The 20,068-nt window shown below is 60.4% G+C and overlaps 1 protein-coding gene across 3 annotated transcripts in view; it reads right to left on the bottom strand.

Annotated features, from left to right (window-relative positions):
- The window catches only part of CAPZB (capping actin protein of muscle Z-line subunit beta), a 137,966-nt gene that overhangs the window by 22,195 nt on the left and 95,703 nt on the right, over positions 1-20,068 (bottom strand). For all 3 annotated transcript variants that reach the window (XM_068967252.1, XM_068967253.1, XM_068967251.1), the window contains exons 3-4: positions 17,340-17,461; positions 11,855-11,968 (exon numbers count right to left, since the gene is read on the bottom strand). In XM_068967252.1, the coding sequence (XP_068823353.1) occupies positions 11,855-11,968; positions 17,340-17,461 (236 nt within the window). The remainder of the gene's footprint in view (positions 1-11,854; positions 11,969-17,339; positions 17,462-20,068) is intronic.

The following is a 20,068-nucleotide window of genomic DNA, read 5'->3' as shown; positions in this document are numbered from 1 at the left end:
CAAACTGAACCCCTTGGGCGTCTCTCAGGCCTTCAGGGAGCGAGGGCTGAAACCCACACACGTGGTAAGGCTGTCAGTCGGTGGGGACACGGTGAAGAAGCTGCCGTGGAAAGATGGGCCAGGAAACCCCGGGCCCTTCAGATCCCAGGATCATCAGGAGTAGCGGATGGGAGAGCAGCCCAGACCAGCCCAGTAACGAGAGGAAAACGCGGCTTTGCAGTCCGCTCGAGAGGGAGCGCCGTCAACCATGGGCTCCAGTCTCGGTGGCTTTCAAGACCTCCCCAGCCAAGATGGACGTTTCTTAAGGCAAAGGTAGCCATGCAGAGCTCAGACAGCAGGGACTACAGTCAGGCGGCACTTGGGCTGGCTCTGTAAGTCCCACCGTCTGAAAAACACCATGCTGACTACAACCAGGTTTTATAAACTTCAAAAAGGCCGAGACCCCAGGAGCCGGGAGTCGTGGGCAAGCGCCTGGGTGGAGGGCCACTGACCTGCACAGCCAGCCGCGGTGGCGTGCCTGGGCGGGTGGCCTCTTTATCAGTGAGCCCCTGCACCCGGGTCAGTGAAGCGCCCCGGGCGGCCGTGACTCTGTTCTCCCCAGAGAGCCATTCCTCCCCCTGAAATGCCCTCCTCCACTGGGCCAGAGTCAGGGTCACACATACAGATTCTATGACCGAAAGTCTCCAACCTCAGGACTTCTGGGGAGGAGAAGAGAAAAAGGGAAAAATATAATACTTCACTCTCAAAATGATCTACTTCACCAAAGAAAGGAATAAGAAACAACCACCTATTCTGGCTCCCTGAGCTTTATGGGGTGTTTGAGGCTGAGGTATGCATGGAGACGGGGATGGAAACTCGGCTCAGGAATCTGGGCTGTGACCCGCCTTGGCCAACATGGGGCTGCGCGTGTAACAGGAAAGGCAGGACCGGACGGGCTTCAAGGCTGGCCTCCCTCCCTCCCGTCAAATCGCCTCCTGGGAGCCGGGCTAGACTCAGCTCTAACGCAGAGGCCCCAGCAAGTGACGATCACACACCACGACCTGCACGCAAGAGCCACGGCCGGCACAGCTCTGCGGGCACAGGCCCTCCGCGGCTTCACTCCGACGTGCAGGCCTTCAGCCGGGAGCGGGCGAGGCTGTGGGTCTCTGGCAGGGCGATGACCACCCCCCACCCCGGAGGCGGAGGACGCGGGTCACCCCCAGACCCAGACTGGTCAGGGGAGGGGCCACCACCAGGCCCCGCCCCCAGGTGCTGGGCTGAGCGCTGCACAAGCAGGCTTCCTTAAGGAAAGCCGGGAGGAACACGAGGGGGACGCGTGGGGTGCCCGTGTGGTGCGCTCATTCCTCAGAAACGCTGGCCCTGACGACGCTCCAGGATCTGGAGGCTACGGGAGGGCTGGTGTGAGGGCGGCTCCGAGAGCCGTGGTGCAGCCTCCTAACCCCTCGTCACGTGCACTGGCTCACACACCTCCAGGGATGGTCGGTTCTGCCAGGGTTTTCAGGACCCCTGCCCGCGGCCTCGGGACAGGTGTGTGGCAGAAACGCCTGCAGCACACAGGTGCGGACGGGCGGACGGGCTCGGGTGCACGCTGCTGTGACGCCGGGCACGGACGGGCGGACGGGCTCGGGCTCACGCTGCTGTGACGCCGGGCGCTCGGCAGGCACAGCTGGGCGGACGCGCTCGGGCTCGCGCTGCTGTGACGCCGGGCGCTCGGCAGGCACAGCTGGGTGGAGGCTGTGGCGCTCTACAGCCTCTTTACAAGGCTTGTGCTTCTGTCCAGGAAGAGGGATGATGAAGGCCTCGCCAGGAACAATGGCCCTCGGATCTGACCGCGCGCCCCGGGAGACATGGACAGTCAAGGTCTTCCCGAGTTTCAGAGCCACTGCCCGAAGCCTGCCAGCTGTGTCACGGGGTGTGCGTACGTTATCTTAGAGTTAAGATCACGGACACCCAGGGAGAGAAAGGAACGCAGCCGGGTCACACAGCAGAGGGGGGGAGCTGGCGGGGCCCCAGAGCCGTGCCCTGTTCCACTGGCCTGGGTGCAGCCTGTGACGTTGGACTCAAGTAAGCTCACCACCCCCACGCAGATGTTTCAAGGTGGATGAGCAAAAAGGGCAGGGAGGCAGGGGTCTCCAGGAGTCAGGCGGCGCTGAGCACCCCACACAGGGAACTCTGGAAAGGAGGGCCTTCCACTCGCAGGGGGTGGCAGGGGCTGCTGGCTGAGCCTCTGTGAGACCACCACCCTGGGCACCTGCACAGAACTGCTTTCCCAGGGAGCCCGGGAGGACCAGGGAGGCCCACCGCCAGTGGGAGCAGATCCTTGCTTCACCCCAACACACGCAGCCGCGAAGCCCGACGCGCGGCCCTGGAGGCGGCAGTCCCTGGCGCTGACCGGGATCTGTCTATAAATGGAGTTGTTCTCTGCCCGCTCCTGTTTTCCATTTAACTTTCTTCCAGCAGATGACAATCAATGAGTGCCAAGGCACGCAGGCCCTGGGCACAGCCTCAGGACCAGGCAAAGGGGACCGAGTGGCTGGGCTGTCACTGGGCTCCAGGCTGGGAGCAGTAGGCGGCCGTCTGGACCCCGCCTGCAGGGGCTCCAGGCACCTCCGCTGACGACCCCACCTCAGAAACTTACACCACGAGAGCCGGAAGCACTCAACTCCCCCCAGGGTGGACGGGCTTCTCCCCGCTTGCCTCCCACACAATCAGAGCAGTGCAGCTGAGGCGACCCTGACCTCCCTTAGCTGCTTCCTGCACCTCACCCCAGCCCAGGTCCGCAGGCAGGGCGGGTTCTGAGAGACCCTCCGATGGACGCGTGGCTGAAGACACAAAGAATGTATGTGGAAACTCTAACTACGCTGCCAACGTGCTCAGAGCCAAAGGTGGTGCCCCCCGCTCTAGCCCTCTGTCCCCACAGGACAGGATTCGCAGCAGGGGCAGCCGTGACAGAGCCTCCACGCACAGAGAGGCCCTGCACCTCTGGGCAAAGCAGACGAATCCAAAGGGGCAGACGAATCCAAAGGGGCAGATGGCAAGGGTGAGGGCCAAGGTGGGCGGTCCAGGACTCGCCTTCCCGAGAACTTTCCTGAACACTTCTTTGACATCAGCTCACGCTGCTCACTGCTCCCACCTGTTTCCCACCTGGGTTCTCATTCTGGAGACCTGGGGAGCTTGGACCGGCCATCTCTGGGGGCGGGGAGGGGGGCGGACACAGGGTAACCTCAGGCCACAGGTGCTACACAGTCAGACCAGGAGGAGCCCAGGTCAGGGCCTGCCTCCCCAGCCTGCAGAGCCTTGGGGGGACAGCAGAGGTCGTATAGTGAGCACTGCCCATGCGCTCCAGGACCCGCAGCCCCTTCCCTGGGTGTGGAGGACGACCCCCCGGCCACGCCGCACCGGGGCCTCTGCAGCTCTCTCCACCCTCCGGGCCACGCCGCACCGGGGCCTCTGCAGCTCTCTCCACCCTCCGGCCCTGGCGGCCTGCGCTCTCCCGCCTCACCTGCACGCCCCTCGGCTCAGAGAAGCCCGCCCGCTCCTCCTGGTCTGGGTACACAGCCTGGCCTGGCTACCCATGACCACCTGAGGCTCCATGATTCGCCAGGAGGACTCACTGGACTCAGAAGAGCCATGCTCGTGGCCCCGAGTCACTCCAGGGAAAGGAGACAGCAGAGGCCGTGGAGGAAACCAGGGGTGGGCTCCCGGCACCAAGCCGCGTGGAGTGCCCTCAGTTCCCAGCGACGGGCAGCGGAGCGCCCCAGAGTCTCAACACCCACGGCTCTTCCTGGTGAGCCCTCTGCCTTGTACATAGGCTCTGGGAGAGGGAGGCTGCAGCTCAGCACAAACCACGGTGTCTACGGGACAGTCTCCGCACCGTGACCATTCCTATCAGGGAGAACAGGAAGCCCCCAAGTCCAAGTTCCCGGAGGCCAGCCCAGGGCCACCCTGTGGGGAGCGTGGCCTCCGGCGTGTGATGCTGGGATGTCCCCTGCGACAGGGACGCTGCTCTGGGGCCCCACGGCCCCGCTGTAGGTGTTCCCCCCTTCCGCAGTGCCCGCTTTCTGGTCTTCCTTAGTGCTTCCCAAGCGAGTCCTTTATGCCTCAGTTCACTTCGTCCCCTGGGGACCCCTTGCCCGGGTGGCACCCGCACCGCTGAGAGCACCGCAGGGTCTCGGGAAACCCCGGAGGCTCGGCCACAAGGACTGCCTCCCATCACTGCACACGGCGACCACTGCAGCCCGCTGCTGAAGCAGACCTCCTTGCGGCCTCGCTGAGTGCTGGCCGGGCCCCACCAGAGCCTGCAGCCTCCTGAGCGCGGCCCGCTGTCCTGCGTCTGGGGAGGAGCACCGCCCCACGGCCACAACCGCAAATACACCCGACCCAGGACCGCACACACGGGACTGCTGCCCAACGAGGATGGTTCCGTTACCCTCGAGTGGACACAGGGAGCCTTGGGAGGGGAACAGCAACCCCCACCAAGAAGGCCACGGCTCACTGAGAGACAAGGAGACAGAGGCTCAGCAAGCGGACCCCTGGCCCACCGTCAGCGAGCAAGGACACAACAGAGGACTGAGGCCCGGCCTCCTCCACAGCACAGCTCCTGCCCGCTCTGCAGCCTGACCCGGACACAGTCCTGGGGTCAGAGCCAGCTCCTGGGAGGTATCTGGGCCCACCCACCCTGTTACCTGCTTCCCAGACTTCTGCTGGGCTTCCTGGGTGGCGCGAGTGCTAAAGAGCCCGCCCGCCATTGCAGGAGACACAAGAGACGCAGGTGTGACCCCAGGTCGGGAAGACCGCCTGGAGGAGGGCACGGCCACCCACCCCAGTGTTCTTGCCCGGAGAACCCCATGGACAGAGGAGCCTGGCGGGCTGCAGCCCCTGAGGCCACAGAGTCGGACACGGCTGAGTGAGCACACCCACGCACATGCACGCACACGCCTGCCACTCCCGCTCCGTCGGCAAGCCTCCCGCTGCCACCTACGGGTCCCATCGGGACAGACACAAGCTCCTGGCCCAACGCTCACGTCCCAGGAAGAGGTGGCCCCTCGGGGCCCAGGGTACGAGGTCTCAGTTTTGAGGACACAAGAAACCTGGGCAACTTTTTCCTTACACGCCCCTGGATGTCCTGCACTTGCCAGCTGGTGTTGCTCAAGCACCATCTGACGGAGGCACGGGGGATGGAAGGGAGGCAGGAAGGAGCGGAAACAGCCACAACTGTAACGCGGGCCCCAGGGCAGGGAGAGGAGGCAGAGGACCGCAGCCGCTGCCGGGAGAGGCTCACGGGCCCTGCGCCTGCCACAGGGGCGCCAGCCTCGTTTCACTCTGTAAACTTCTTCCAGACAAGAGCGGCTGATTAGAAAACCTAATTAAAGCACTTGAAGATTATCTCAGACCCAAAGCAAGGAAGAACACAAAGTGCCTTCCCGCCCCACGCCTCCGACCCCTCGACTCTGGCCTTCATTAAGCTTTGATTTCAATCAATTGCACACCCACTAAAATTAACTTATAAGGCCAATAAATTGCAACCGCATGTTCGAAGGTATTATCTGCTGTGAGCCAAGAGTCGAGGATCGCAGAGCGTGGGGCAAGCTGTCTGGCACAGATGGGAGCAATCATGTCTGAGAGAAAGCAGTGCCAGGCCCCTGGTCAGAACATCTGGGCTCGGAAGAATCCGGGCTGACCGAGGGCCCAGTGTGGAAGCCAGAGCGGGGAAGGCTTCCTCTCTTCCCTGGGAACCTGGGAACGCAAAGCGCTGACCGCGGGGTACGCGGCGGCCTGCTGGTGGCTCATACCGCAAACGAGATGCTTCTCTGGCAGCAGCAAGTGCCAACCCAGGCCTGGGCCTGAGAAAGCGGAGGCTCTGCCAGTAAAGCAGCACCCCCGTGAGCCAGCTGCCTCAGAGGTGGCCCTTCCCGCTCCAGCTCCCGGCATCCAGGGGCTACTGGGGCTGGAGACCACCTCAGGGCGTGGCGGGGGAGACTGGGAGCCGCTGGGGTGCTGGCAGCCAGGGTGGGGAGGCCTGGGAAGGAGAGTGATGACATTCCAGACGGGCGAGCAGGCCACGGCCTCCCCCGGCGCAAACACTCCAGGGAAACCCGCCTGTCATCTCCTGAGGACTTTCAGCAGACGGACTGTTCCAATCTAGAATCAGAGCTGTGCAATCAACAGCTGCCTAACAGTTATTCTCCTGGGCAAGTTTCCCACCAGGATCCCTCTCTGTCACTAGCGATGGCAAAGCAGGAAAGCAGTAATTGTGGAAGGGATGGGAGGGAAAGAAGGCGGCAGGGAGCCGGGAGGAACGGGGCTTCACGGGAACCAGGCAGGACCCTGGCTCAGCTCTCTGGGCCCCCAGGCACCTCGTGCCCGCTGTGGGAAAGCAGGCACGCTCCCAGCTGCTGGCACTTCTAAGCCACACTGCAGAAACCCTGTGCTCGGGCAGGAGAGGGGGCACCCAGAGGTGGCAAGCCGGGGGGCCTGCTCATCAGTCGGTCCCGGCCTGGCCTCTCACTCAGACTGTATCAATTCAATGTGCCGATGACTCATCCTAATCCCTACAGAGTCAGAACCTCGACGGCTGGGCGATCCAAGCCCGGAGCCCGAGCACAGAAGCCAAGGCCTTCCTCTGGGAAGACGGTGATGGAGCCTCCAGCCCCCATGCCAGAGAAACGCCTCTGGGGGCTGGCGAGCCCCCCTCTCCAGGCAGGCTGGCTGGCCTGCTGCCGCCCAGGACACCTGGCTGGGCCGCAGCTCAGCTCCACCTCCACGCTCACCGCGGACTCCTTCCCCGCGTCTTGTTAGGAGAATGCCAGGAGGCGGAAGGCTGGGGGACCAGGGCCGGGAACCAGGAGCTGTCTTCACTCCCAGGCCCTCAGGTTCTGGCTGAAGACATAAACCAGAGGAGGGCCCCGGGGCGCGGAACGGCAGGAAAGGGTGCCTTTGGCCCATTTTTGTTTTTCTTTGGTTGACCCCCCCGCCCTCCGTGAGAGGAGCTCAGTGCGCCTGCCTGGTGTAGATGAGGCTCCTTCCTGCTGGGAGCCACTCAACGAGGAGCCCCTGGAGGCGCCTCTCGGCAGGAAGGGCTCCAAGCCCGAGGGCAGCGTCCCATCCCCTGGGGCGGGGGGGGGTGGTCGAGAGGCCAGAGCACAAGGCAAACCCAGTCCTAGTCCTGCGACCCACCAGGACCCCAGAATTCAGGAGCAGCAGGGGTTAAAGTCCGGGTGAGCACAGGGGAGGGCCCGCCTGCCGCAGTCCTCAGTCACCAGGGCACAGGCCTGGAGTCCGCCCCCAGAGTCACGGGCACCCGCCTCTCCTACGGAAGCCCTGCAATCACTCGCTTCCCTCTGGGTCTGCCCAAGGCTCTGGGCGCCTGTCCACAAGCCCAGGACACGGGCCATCTCCTCAGCCTCTCAGGCAGCGGCTCAGCGACAGAGCCAGTGGACGCGAGGCAGTGTCACCCTTCTGCCTGAGCCCGTTTGTTGACGTGTAAGGAAGCAAGTGTTGGAGGAGACTCTTGAGACTCCTTTGGACTGCAAGGAGATCCAGCCAGGCCATCCTAAAGGAGATCAGTCCTGGGTGTTCACTGGAAGGACTGATGTTGAAGCTGAAACTCCAATACTTTGGGCGCCTCGTGCGAAGAGCTTACTCAATGGAAAAGACCTTGATGCTGAGAAAGATAGAAGGCAGGAGAAGGGGACGACAGAGGATGAGATGGCTGGATAACATCGCCAACTCAATGGACATGAATTTGCGTGGATTCCGGGAGTTGGTGACGGACAAGGAGGCCTGGGATGCTGCGGTTCATGGGGTCGCAAAGAGTCAGACACGACTGAGCGCCTGAACTGAACTGAAGCAAGCTAGGGGGAAGGCTCCATGGAGGAGCGCTGCGGCTTCCTTCACTGTGTGTGTTTGTGCACGCTCAGCTGTGTCCAATTCTTTGCAGCCCCATGGACTGTAGCCTGCCAGGCTCCTCTGTCCATGGGATTCTCCAAGTAAGAATGCTGCAGGGGGTGCCATTTCCTCCTCCAGGGGGCCTTCCCGACCCGGGGACTGAAGACCGAAACCACGTCTATCGCGTCTCCTGCAGTGGCAGGTAGAGTGTTTATCGAGAGCACCACGGCAGCAGCAGAGGAGGCTTCCCTGCTGCGGGGAGAGGCCTAGACTAGGGAGGGGCAGGAATGAAGGACAGGGTGAAAGGCGAGGCCCTGGCCCCAGGAAAGCTGCAGTGACCCCTGGCCTGCGCTGACCAAGGCAGGGCCGAGGCCTCTGAGCCCTGGGCTGATCTCCGTCTGCCCCAGAACCACAGCGGGCAGGGTTCAAGGTCACTGACCTCTGACGACCCACAGCGCACTTTGACAACAGGAAGTGGGCAAGATACTAGGGGGTTGGGGGAAGGAGGGGAAAGGAAGGAAAGAAAGAAAAAGGAAACTTGGATTTGTAATTATTAAATGAGAATGGGTTGGCTCAGCAACTGGGGAAATGGTCCTGACATGGGCCTCAGGAGAGGGCGTCCCTGCGCACTGACGACTCTGACCACCCAACGACAACTCCCAGCACGGTCCCTCTGGGGGCCTGGGACCGCTGTGACGGGATGACCAGGCCGCGCCCACATACGAGGGAGGGAAAGGCGCCCTGCCCTCGCCTGTGGGCGCCGCCTGGAGGCCGCAGACCGTCCCCTCCCGCCTAGAAGAGCACACTGATTCAGCTGGGGGCAGAACAGCAGCCTCCAGGCCCGGACCCCAGCTCCACAGACCCTCCCAGGACCTCAGGGGCAGAAGAGCATCCTCTGGGCCTGGACCCCAGCTCCACAGACCCTCCCAGGACCTCAGGGGTGGCTCTGGGCCCAGATTCCACCTCTCCAGACAGTCCCAGAAACTCAGGGCTGGCTTGTCCTGTGAGACTCCCCCCTCCCCACTTCCCCGCAGGTCAGCTCACCTTCAGAGGGGAGCAGAGGCAACACGCACAGGTCCACAGAGATGTGGGTCATCAAGGCGGAAAGCCCCTTCAAGGGGGACTCTGCCCAGGCGGGGGAACCTTCTCAGGAGGCGATGCGGAGTTAGACCTGGGGGATGAAACCCGCCTCCGGCCAATTCCGAGCGGGTTAACCGCCTGGAGGACCTCCCTGAGCAGGGCCCTCATGGCCTGGCAGACAACTCCCACGTACCCTACAGAACCAATGTTCCGACAGGGAAGCCTTGTGAAGGGGGACGGGGAAATGCTCTACCGTATGAGGCCAGCCAAGGCCTCACAGACGGCACATGCTGAACAGACCACACGTCATTAAGACACGTGAAGCAGCAAGCCAGCAGGCAGGAGGGGGCAGTCAGAGAGGACACGCACCTCTTCCCAGGCCTGCCCCCACCCGACTCCACGGCAGCACAAGGGGGGCAGCACACGTGGTCACCGTACCCAGGGATCGCCACTCGGACGCTTACGCCTACACGCAGCCCGAACTGGCCTTGTTCCGATCCTCGAAGGACCCATGAGCCACCCTGCCTGGCTGCCCCTTCCCACCAGGGCACCAGAGCCCAGGTCAGCTCCCGGACAGGCGCTCCGACCCTGCCACGCAAACCCCGGTCACTCTCTGTCCCATCACCCTTCAGGGCACCGACCCACTATCACTCTATCGTCTGTGTGTCCACAGCGGGCGCTCCACGCGGGCAAGGACATGGCCGTCTGGACTCAAGGCCGGAGCCCTAGGACTCGGCGAGCATCTGGCTTGCATCAAACAGGCCAATGCTGGTCAAGTCAATGCGTTAAGTTCTGGACCCTGGAGTTGGATAAGGATGGTTTTAAACTGGAATAGAACCTGTGAAATACCTATGAATCTGTAAAACGGGGATAACCCTCTTGCACGGGACGACGTGAAGATTCAATAAGACCGAGAGAGGCAGTGGACGCCAGGCTCGCCCAGGTACTGGCTAGTAACTACTGCTATCAGCACTGCCGTTTCACTATCAACATTATCATTAACCCACGAAACTGACTCCACTTGGGAATCCCCGCTCAGCAGCTGGACAGGCTCCCTGCCACATGGCTGGGTAAGAACAACCACAAATGAACCAGAAACGCCAGCAACAAGACCACTCCTCGTGAAGGAGCTGCGCTGCTACAGGGCAACGTTCTCGATGTCGTGACTCCTCAGCCACTGGAGTTTACTCTAACGGTGAGACTCGATAATTTGTGGAGACATCAGGCAAACATAGACTCAAACGCTAGCTCTTCACCTCGAGGTCCTGCGTGTGGGGGGTTCACTTAGCCTCTGGGAATCCGAGTCTCATCAGTAAAAATGGGAACATCAACTGCCCCAGAGGTTCTTGAAAGGATTAAAGATACTGCATGTAAAACGCTGGCACGTGACCGAGTGAAGACAAAGCCGACTTGTGCCGTGACGCACCTGGGGCGGCGCAGATGTTAAGGGCCTCGGTTCCAGCTTCCTCGGAGCCGTGCTTTTGCTTCTGTGTTGTGGGTCTTTTTGTTGACACACGTGTCAGATGGACATATATAATTCTGTATGGTGTATTATATATATCAAATCTGCTAAAAACTGGACCACCACGCCCGCTGTCTGCAAGATGGAGCCTGAGCTCCTTCTCCAAGGGCGGCACCACCGCGTCCGGACGGCACCGCAGCAGGCCGGGTGCTTCGTTTCTCTCGTCGCTTTTTCCCACCTGCATCCTAGGCCAGGGCCAGGGTCAGGGTGGGCACACTCTAGCCTGAAGGCCAGATGCCACCCACCTCCAGGCTCAAGAGAGGCCTTACGGTTTTAAAGGCTGTGGGATGTGTGCTTAGCTGCTCAGTCATGTCCGACTCTTGTGACCCCAGGGACTGCAGCCCACCGGGCCCCTGTGTCCATGGGATTCTCCAGGCAAGAATACTGGAGTGGGTTGCCATTTCCTCCTCCAGGGGATCTTCCCAAACCAGGAATTGAACCCGGGTCTCCTTCACTGCAGGCAGTCTTTACCAACTGAGCTACGAGGGAAGGATAATTATACATAAAAAAGAAAGAATAAAGAAGTGACAGGACTTATGTGGCCTGCAAAGCCTAGAGTGTTCACCATCTGGCCCTTTACAGACATACGTGCCAAGTCCTCCCCTGAATCACTGGGTCCGTACTGAGGTAGCACTGCGTGTATTATAGGTTTGCTGTATTTTCAATACAGAGCGTAATTAAAAATGAGAATCTATTAAGAAAAAAATGCTTTGGAGATAATCTTCTCTGGAGCCTTTCCATGCGTGGTGCATGGAGTGAGTGGCTGCCCTTTCTGGGGGTGCAGCAGGAGGCAGAAATCTAAGCAGATGCAGCAAAAACACTTTCCCAAGTGCATGGGGTCGCAAAAGAGACACGCCTCAGTGACTAAAGTACAACGGCACAGTGCAGGCCGAGGCCCCCAGCGACTCCCCCACATCCCCCCCGGCCTCGGAGACTGGTCTGGGAGCAGGGCCCTGGGCCCCAGGCGAGAACCGTCAGGTAGGCGGTACCGTAAAACCCAGAGGGGCCTCTGCGGACAGACGGACCCGGGTTTGACCCCTCGCTCTGCCTCTGGCCTCTGACACAATTCAATGAGTTGTTCTGAGCTGATCTCTTCCTCGGCAAACATGGGGACTACCAGAGCACCAGGCTGGGGAAGATCTGAGACGACGGGTACGGGGCATCGGGCCTGGAGTCCTGCATGTGGGCGGTGCTCACGACGCAGGGCGGCGCCCGGACACGCCAGCCGCCTCTCAGGACGGGCCCAGGGACCACACTCCCGCCCAGCGTCCTGCAGGGCGCTCAGAGCTGCCCCTGGTCAGGCCCGCCGGGGGGCTGGTCGTGTCTCCTCTCCGACCTACGTATCAGGGGAGCCCCTTAACTCACAGGTCTCGGTACTGGTCAAAGGCGTTGTTGGCTTCCACCTCCAGCTTCCTCAGGCGAGCAGAAGGCATGGCCCCATCTTCCAGGGGAGGGTCATACTTGTTACTCCATGGTGACCTGCAGGGCAGAGGGAGAAGGTCACACGACTCGTTCCAGGGAGACGGGGCCGTCGAGCCCGTCAGCCCCAGCTTCTGAGAGTGCAGAGGAGCGGCCGCGACCCGCAGGCCCTGGCCACAGACGTGGCCTTCTTTCTCGAGGTTCGGAGAGCAAGGGCTCAGGCTGTCAGACCTGGGCGTGGCCGCCAGGCCCCAGCTCTCACTAGCTGTGTGTTTCCGGCACGTGTCTTGACTTCTCTGAGCCCCTTTCTCCTCGTGTGTAAACGGAGGCCACTCTTTACCCACAGGTCTGCTTTGCGGAGCAGAGGAGGAAGGTACACCAACCGCCCAGAGACCCGCATCTAGCTAAGTGGGCAACAAACGCCACCTCCTTCTCGTCTTCCAAAGACCTGCCTTTGTTCTCACCGCTGCACTGGTGAAGGCAGACCCCTCAGTCCTTCCTGACTCGCCAGCCATTCTGGAGAAAATGTGACTCTCCTCCCAGATCGTCTCAGACAATTAAGGATCAAAATGAGAGCTGTCAGTTAGGGCAGCAAGAGGCCGCAGATCACACGTAAGGACACCCCAGGGACGGAGCCCTCCCCGTGGCAGAGGAGGGCCCTCCAGCCTCCACGGGCTGTGTGCACACAGAGCACTGCCAGGTAATGAGAACCAGCCTCGCTTTTTCCAGCCCAAAGACTCGCTGTGCTTTTAAAAATGTATTTTGCCACATCAGGAAAGCATTTAACCACAGAGAGTGCTGGGAAGGCGGCTGTAAGGGGAACTCACTCGTTAATTCCCGCAGGTGGACTTCACAGGGCTGGGGGCGCAGAGAGAGAATTACAAAGGTGAGAGGGAAAAACAGAGGAGGGCAGGGCAACACAGAATCCGGACAAAGTCCTTCACAGCCTGGGCCGTAAAGACCGAGACGCGCCCGTGGTCAGAAACCCCACTGCCTTTCCCATTTCCCTGCCTGCCCACACCACTCCACGTCGCGAAGGACTCAGGGCTGACTGATTTGGGACTGATGGTAAGGGGCAAAAGGCATCCCCATCCCCTTAACAAGTCCTGCATACAAACATCTTTCTTCCTGGTATCTGACACCCGGCTCCTACTTCAGCAAGATCCGTCATGTCAGCCGGGCAACCTCCACACTGCCCTCGGGCAGAGGGCCCCCCCTTTCAAAGCTGCGGGTCCACACAGGTGAGGGCAGAGTCGCTGTGCCCGAGGGTCTCCCTGCACCAGCTGCCCCCAGAGCAGGAGGTGCTTGGGCACCCTTCTTTCCATGCCAGCCCCCCACCTCACCCACCCACTCGTGTCAGGAGAACTTGCGACAGTGGCCTGAGACGCCCCTGCTGCCCCGTGACCAGCAGACAGCCTGCGGGTTACACTGGGCCATGCCCAGGCCACTGGCAAGGGTGCCGGGACCCGCCAGGGCCCCTCCTGGCTTGGAGGGCAGGGCCGTTCTCATCGTGCTCACCCCTCAGAACGGCGCTGCCCGGCACAACTTCCCCGACAACAGCAGTGTTCTGCATCTGTGCGTCCAGGACGGTAGCCGGGAGCTTCAGGTGGCTCCTGAGCACTTGTGTGGCTGCGGAATTGAATCCTAAAACTTTACTGAATTGGAAACTAGTTTAGACGGTCATCTTGAGAAGCTGAGCTTCCGGAGGGCAGGGCATGTCTGTCCTGCTTCCCCCCGTTTGCTCCCCACCTGGAAGGGGGCCTGGCACTCCACCACATGCTCGAGAACAACAGCAAGGCAGGAGGGCGCAATCATCACTGCACGCCCGTCTCCACACTGACACGCAGCAGGAGGGACCGTTCCTCTGCCTGTCCGCTCACCCCCTGGCCGCGGTCACAGCCCGGCCCCCCAACCTTGCCCCAGGCAGCAAGGGTGCCCTGGGCAGTAGCCCGCGGCGCGCTCTGCCCTCGTGGCCCGGCGCCCAGCACGGAGCTTGCGAGCTGAAGCCTGCCAGCATGGGGCGGGGAGGAAAGGACCCCCGGCCATTCTGGCAAATGCTCCTCCGAACTGACAGAGATGAAGCAACTCCCTGCTCTTTCTGCTGGGGGACGCCTAAGAATTAAAAAAAAAAAAACAACGAAGACCTCTTACGGGGCCCAAAGATGAAGAGGGCTGTCACCGCCAGTATTTATACGTAAACCAGGAGGTTTCGTACCTCCGCTCGCCAAGAGGGTGAAAAGGAAGCCGAGTGTGAGACCCCCCACCCCTCGCCTGCCCGGCCGGCACCCTCAAGAGATCTGCCCTTTGCGGCCATGGTGAAGCGTCCCCCGCTGTCCGGGGGGCTGGAAGACCCACCCCAGCTGGCTTTTGTTTAAAGGCGACCCAACTGAGACATAGGAGCCCATCTCTCTTGCTGACTGGGAGTCTGGAATTTTCAAGAAGCCTGTAACTCACATCTCCCCTGGCTCACAGACGACAGCATTTCTAGCCGTTAGTCCTGGAGCCGGGGTAATTGTAGCTGGGGGAAAAAAAATCATAACATTACCCAGAATATTCTGAGTGGAAGGGGCACTCAGAACACATTAAAGAGCTTAAATGGAGGCCATTTGAAAAAAGACAGATGGACAGGAACGCTTAGATTTCAAAAGTCAGGCCTTTCATTTCCCTCAGAGAATGCTTTTTGTTTCAGCTAACAGGTTTCAAACAGCGCTCCTGGCAAACCATCACACCATAAGGATCTTATTTAAGCAAACGATCAAACACAGTTAGGACAGAAATGTGTGGAGAAAATCAGAAGACCTTGAAGTTGTATACCAAGAAGACAAAAAATGAAAGCCCTGTGCCCGGGCTCCTCTTTGGTCGAAGACCCCCAGCCCCCCGGGAGCCCCCAGGAATGTGGGTGGGAGCCGGCAGCGTGACCCAGCGGGGCCATGGGTCCCATGTCCCCAGGAAACCCGGCAAACTTGCCTGGAGTGGGAAACGACCCCAGCCTTCCACTGTTCACTGGGTAACAGCTGTCTCATACAGCAAGCCCGAATTTTCAGGAGGAAACAAGAAATGTAACGATGATGTTGACTCAGCAAGCCTCAGCCCTGGGGCTCCTCTTCCAGGACGCCCCCCTGAACCCTGTGTCTGATGACGCACTCCGCGGCATCCTTTCATCACGGGCTCCCTGGCCTGCCAGCCCACTTAGCGCCCTTGGGGCCTCGCCCCCACTGAGGACGGGACGCGGCCCTCTGCCCACGATCCGGGCCGTGGCCAGACCCCTCAGGCTGAGCCAGACCTGCCTCAGGCAGTCTCACCACCTTGAAGCCGGACGCCCACCTCTGTACGTCCATCCCTACCCAGACCTCCCTGGAGTCAAGAATACACACAGGCTGTCTGATTCCATCTGCTGGGCATCTGGAGCTTAAGATGCCCCCAGAGCCCTCCTCACCTCCACGCTCAGGGACCCCGCCGCCTCTCCAGCTGCTCCTCCCCGACCCCCTCCACCAGCAAACCCCACTGGCTCTATGTCTAAACCCGACCTCAAACCCGACCACCTCTCCCCGTCTCCGCTCTAGGCTCCAGTCTGGATCAGGCCGAAGGACATCCTTTACCCAGCTTCCATCTGAAGCTAGGAAAGAGACACCATCCTAGGACAGCTGTCCAGTCTCCCTTAAGCAGCATTAGTGCTTTGTAATTTCCGCCCCAAGTTCTGGAGAACGGCTACCCATCCCCAAATTCTTGCCTGGAGAATCCCCACAGACAGAGCAGCCGGGTGGCTACAGCCCATGGGGCCGGACACGACTGAGCGAGTGACACTTTCACGCCACTGCACTTTCTGTGCTGTGTGGCACTTCAGGGGCGTTACCTCCCTTAACCCCCACGTGCCCGCACCGAGCCTGCGTCACCCTCGCCTTACCCTGCAAGAGCGCCCTCCACCCCAGCTCCCCTCCCTGCCGGGCTCACTGCGTCCCACCCAGGGCCTTCACGCGGGACGCTCTGCCCCCAACCTGTGCGGGAGGGAGCCTTCTCGCCCTGAGGGCTCACGTCAGCCCCGACCACCCGTCACGCCCGCCTCTCCCTGTCTTCTCCGTATCTCCATCTGCTCTTCAACCATCTCCACGGTTCCCACGTCTGCTTGCTCTCTGGAGTCCTCAGCAGGACACAGAAGCCGCGCAGAAGAGTGCCGAAGGGCCTGGCGGACGAGTGCCTGCTCACACAGACGCGCGGCTGAGCGTGCTGTGAGAAGAGCGAGCCCGGTCACGTCCAGCTGACGCTCGAGAGCCCAGAGACTGATCATCAGAGTCCCAGCTGCTCCAGCAGGCGGTGCTGCCCCAGAGCCGCTTTTACTTCTTAGGGCCCACCCGTCCCCCAAAGAGCACGAGGCCAATGCATCAAGACTCAGCTCAGGTTCTGTGGCCTCCACATAAACCTAAGGCACCATCCTCCAAGGCACTGACTACCACCACCCATCCCAGGAATACCAGACAGGCTTAAGGATTCCTCATCTTTCCCCCACTCCACCTGTATCAGGCCCTCCCTGACGGCTCAGGTGCTGAAGAAGCCGCCTGCAGTGCAGGAGACCCGGCTTGATTCCTGGTCGGGGAAGATCCCCTGGAGAAGGGACACTCCAGTATTCTTGGGCTTCCCTGGTGGCTCAGATGGTAAAGAATCCGCCTGCAACGTGAGAGACCTGGGTTCCATCCCTGGGTGGGGAAGATCCCCTGGAGAAGAGAAAGGCTACCCACTCCAGTCTTTTGGCCTCGAGAATTCCATGGACTGTATAGTCCATGGGGTCACAAAGAGTCAGACATGACCAAGTGACTTTCACTTTCACCCTTTTTTAATATTTAAGAACTTCTATGCACCTTTAAAAACCTAGCTCACACATCACCTCCTTCAGAAAGTCTTCCTGGAGTCAACCTCGGCCTTCTCTATGCTGCCCTCAAATAAGCCTGGCCATGGCTGCAGCAATCAAGTCACAAAGTGACCAGACCCCGGTGTGTGCGCTGCTCGAGCCTGGTGATCGCCAGGGGGCAGGGATGAGCACTGACCCAGTAACTCACGGCTCTGGAAGGGGTGAAGGCGGAACAAGGGGAGAGCTGCATGTCTGACAAGCTTCACTCACATGCCCTCAAGTACACAGGCCCTCCCGCACTGGGGATCCCTGTCACAGGGACACCCTGGACCTTCTCCTTTGCAGGATTCGATGAGAGTTTTAATGAAGTAGCTAGCTGTTTTTCAGCAACCTCTCTCTTCCGTTGGACTGTGAGCCCCCAGAGCAGAGGCCTGCTGTTCACTGCTACATCTCCCATGAGCACTAGGGGCGCTCCACAAACACCGGCTGGTCGAGGCCGGGTGGACGGAAGGATGGAAGCATGGGCAGGACAAGAGAGGAAGGCTGGGCTGCTGGCGGCGGCAGTGGGCGCCCGGGGCGCGGGCTCACCTGTAGGAGTCCCCGTCCCTGTTGTAGTCACACAAGAGGTAGTCCTTCCCCACCACCTTGTCTCTGGCGATTTTCAGCGGCTGGTCAACCGAGGACAGGAGGTCTTCACACAGGCTGGGCACCTGGGGGGAGAGAGGAAAAGGCAGAGCCGGGGTCAGGACCACACGTCACGCCCCGGCTGGCTAGCGGCACCGCAGCTGGCCCGTGGTCAGCATGTTGAACATCTGGCCCTTGGTGCCCTGCCAGAATCAGGGGCCCGTTCCTTTCTTTTCCATATGTGTCTGACACCAACTGCGTCCCGCTGTAAAGAAACCAGTTCTTGGATTACAGTGGAGCGTGAGCTCCCACACGGCATTCCCTCTACCTGTGTGCGGCTTTAATGATGGGGCCGCCAGGGTGGCCCAGCACATCTAAGTCCGTGTGTGCTGGGACCTGGTCTCTGGGGGGCAAAGCACAAGCTGGAGTCCTGAGAAGAAGGGAAACACTTCACACACACAGGAACCCAGAGAACTCGGGGGAAGAAGAGCCTGTCCGTGCCGGGCACTCCACAGGCTCCCACACTGGGTGGAGTTTCCAGCTCTTTCCAAGCCCCCGGCCAAGCAGTACCAGGTCGGTGCATAGCATCAGCCCTACCTGCGGCAAAGGTAGCTTCCCGCCAGCTTCCCCCACGCCGAGCTCCAGCTGCTGCGCTCAGGCTGACCGTCCTGGGACCCCTCACTGAGGAGGGGGCCCTGGAATCCCAGGGCAAACGCTGCTAAACTGGACGCAGAGCTCTGCTCGGAACCAGGCCTCTGGCCTCTTCCTCCCAACTCAAACATCAACTTCCACCAAAATATTCCAGGCAGGGAGGGCTGCGTCCTCAGGAACAGATTCCTCCAGGCTTGAGTCACTTCCACGCTATCTTTTCAACGTGCTGACTTACTCGCTTCATGGGCCTGGGTTAACAGAGGCCCCGCCGTATCGTTTACCAGACAAGTGGGCCTCCAATGGCACCAACAACCCTTCCACATGGAAAAGTTAGATCATGTGGCAGACACCCAGCAGAGGTGCTGACACCCACGCCAGTCCCTGGGTGCCCTGGAAGACCCTCGCTGCGACCAGAGACACGGACAGGGGTCGCCGCCACCTCGGAGACCACCAGCCTCCACGGGCTTCTCGAGGCGCCTCTGCTGACTGTGGGGTGCTTCTGAGCTCAGCCTGGAAGGCGTTGTCTGGCACCCCCAGGAGGCGGCGGCCGTGCCCTGTGACTCACAGCTGTTTCATGTGAGCAAAACACTGGGCAGCACCCTAGACACACACACACACACACGTGCACACACATACACACATGTGCACACACACGCGCACAGACGCACCATTAGCCCCTTTACACGACGCGCTTATTTCAGTATTCCTTCTGGATGCAAAACCCACCTGTGTGCCCAACTCCCTGCCCAAAATAAGACACACAAACAAAAATGGGGCTGTTTTCAGTTAGTGCTGGTGCTGAGGACACCGGGCGTCGGTCATGTGTCGCGCCCTGCGCCAGGCCCTTTACAGATGGTATGCTGCCCACTGGAAGCTCACGCCGTCTTCTGAAGTCGTGGTGCATTATTCCCACCCTAAATATTCATTGGAAGGACTGACGCTGAAGCTCCAACACTTTCCACTTTCGAGTGGAAAGAGCCGACTCACTGGAAAAGACCCCGATGCTGGGAAAGATCGAGGACAGGAGGAGAAGGGGATGACAGAGGATGAGATGGCTAGATAGCATCAACTACTCAATGGACACGTGAATCTGAGAAAACTCCAGGAGACGGTGGAGGACAGGAGAGGCTGGTGTGCTGCAGTCCATGGGGTTGCTAAGAGTAGGACACGACTTAGCAACTGAACAAGAGGAAGGAGCGTGCACGCCCAAGGCACGCCCGCTGGGAAATGACCCCACCACGGCTCAGCTATGGAAGGCCACAGAGTCTTTCACGTAGAGAAGTCCAAATCAAGGCAAGGAAGATTTTAGTAGCTTCCGCCCAGGGCAGCTGGGATTTGAAGTGGCCTTGCTTTCCTGTCGGTGGCCACGTGAAATGGCCCCAGGCACCTATGTGCCTGCCTAGCACGTGACAGCCTCTCCCTGGCATCACTGTTCCCTTGCGCTGGAACCTTGGCTTACCTGTTGGGCCCTGACACTACTGGCCTGATTCACCCTGGACTATAGTAAAGACCAAGCGAACAGGCTCTGAAGTCACACTTCCTCATTCCACTCCTCACTGGCCTCTTGGCCTGGGGCAACTTACTGGACTTCTTTCCCACCTGCAGAGTGGGATAAAGAAGAACCAACCCAGCTGGAGGTGACGCCTTCGATCGGGACTCAGCACAGCGCCCAGTGGAGGGGGCAAGTGTGCCCATCAGGAACCGATGCACTGATGTCCCTGCCGCCCCGCCCCGCCCTCCACACTGTCCCTGCCTGCTGTTCTCAGCCAGCAGTTCCGGCCTGGGCAGTAGTAGCTCCAGCCTAGGTCACACCTGAACGTACTATACCGCCCCAGGCACTGGAGGGAAATGCACCACTGAGAGCCGGCTCTGCCCAGAGCCACACTGCCCTCTCCCCCCAGCCCTGCCAGGGATGCTCCCAAGACGATGGGACTTGGTATGAAACAGGCTTGACTTCACTCCTATCCAAGAGGCTAATGTGTGGAACAAAGGTATCTCAGTAATTTCTTCCAAGCACTTACAGTAACACTGAAACCATCTTT

The sequence above is a fragment of the Capricornis sumatraensis genome, chromosome 3 (assembly GCF_032405125.1).
Source record: "Capricornis sumatraensis isolate serow.1 chromosome 3, serow.2, whole genome shotgun sequence".
Taxonomy (NCBI): Eukaryota; Metazoa; Chordata; class Mammalia; order Artiodactyla; family Bovidae; genus Capricornis; species Capricornis sumatraensis.
The sequence above is the reverse complement of the archived record's forward strand: the minus strand, read 5'-3'. Positions and strand labels throughout refer to the sequence as shown.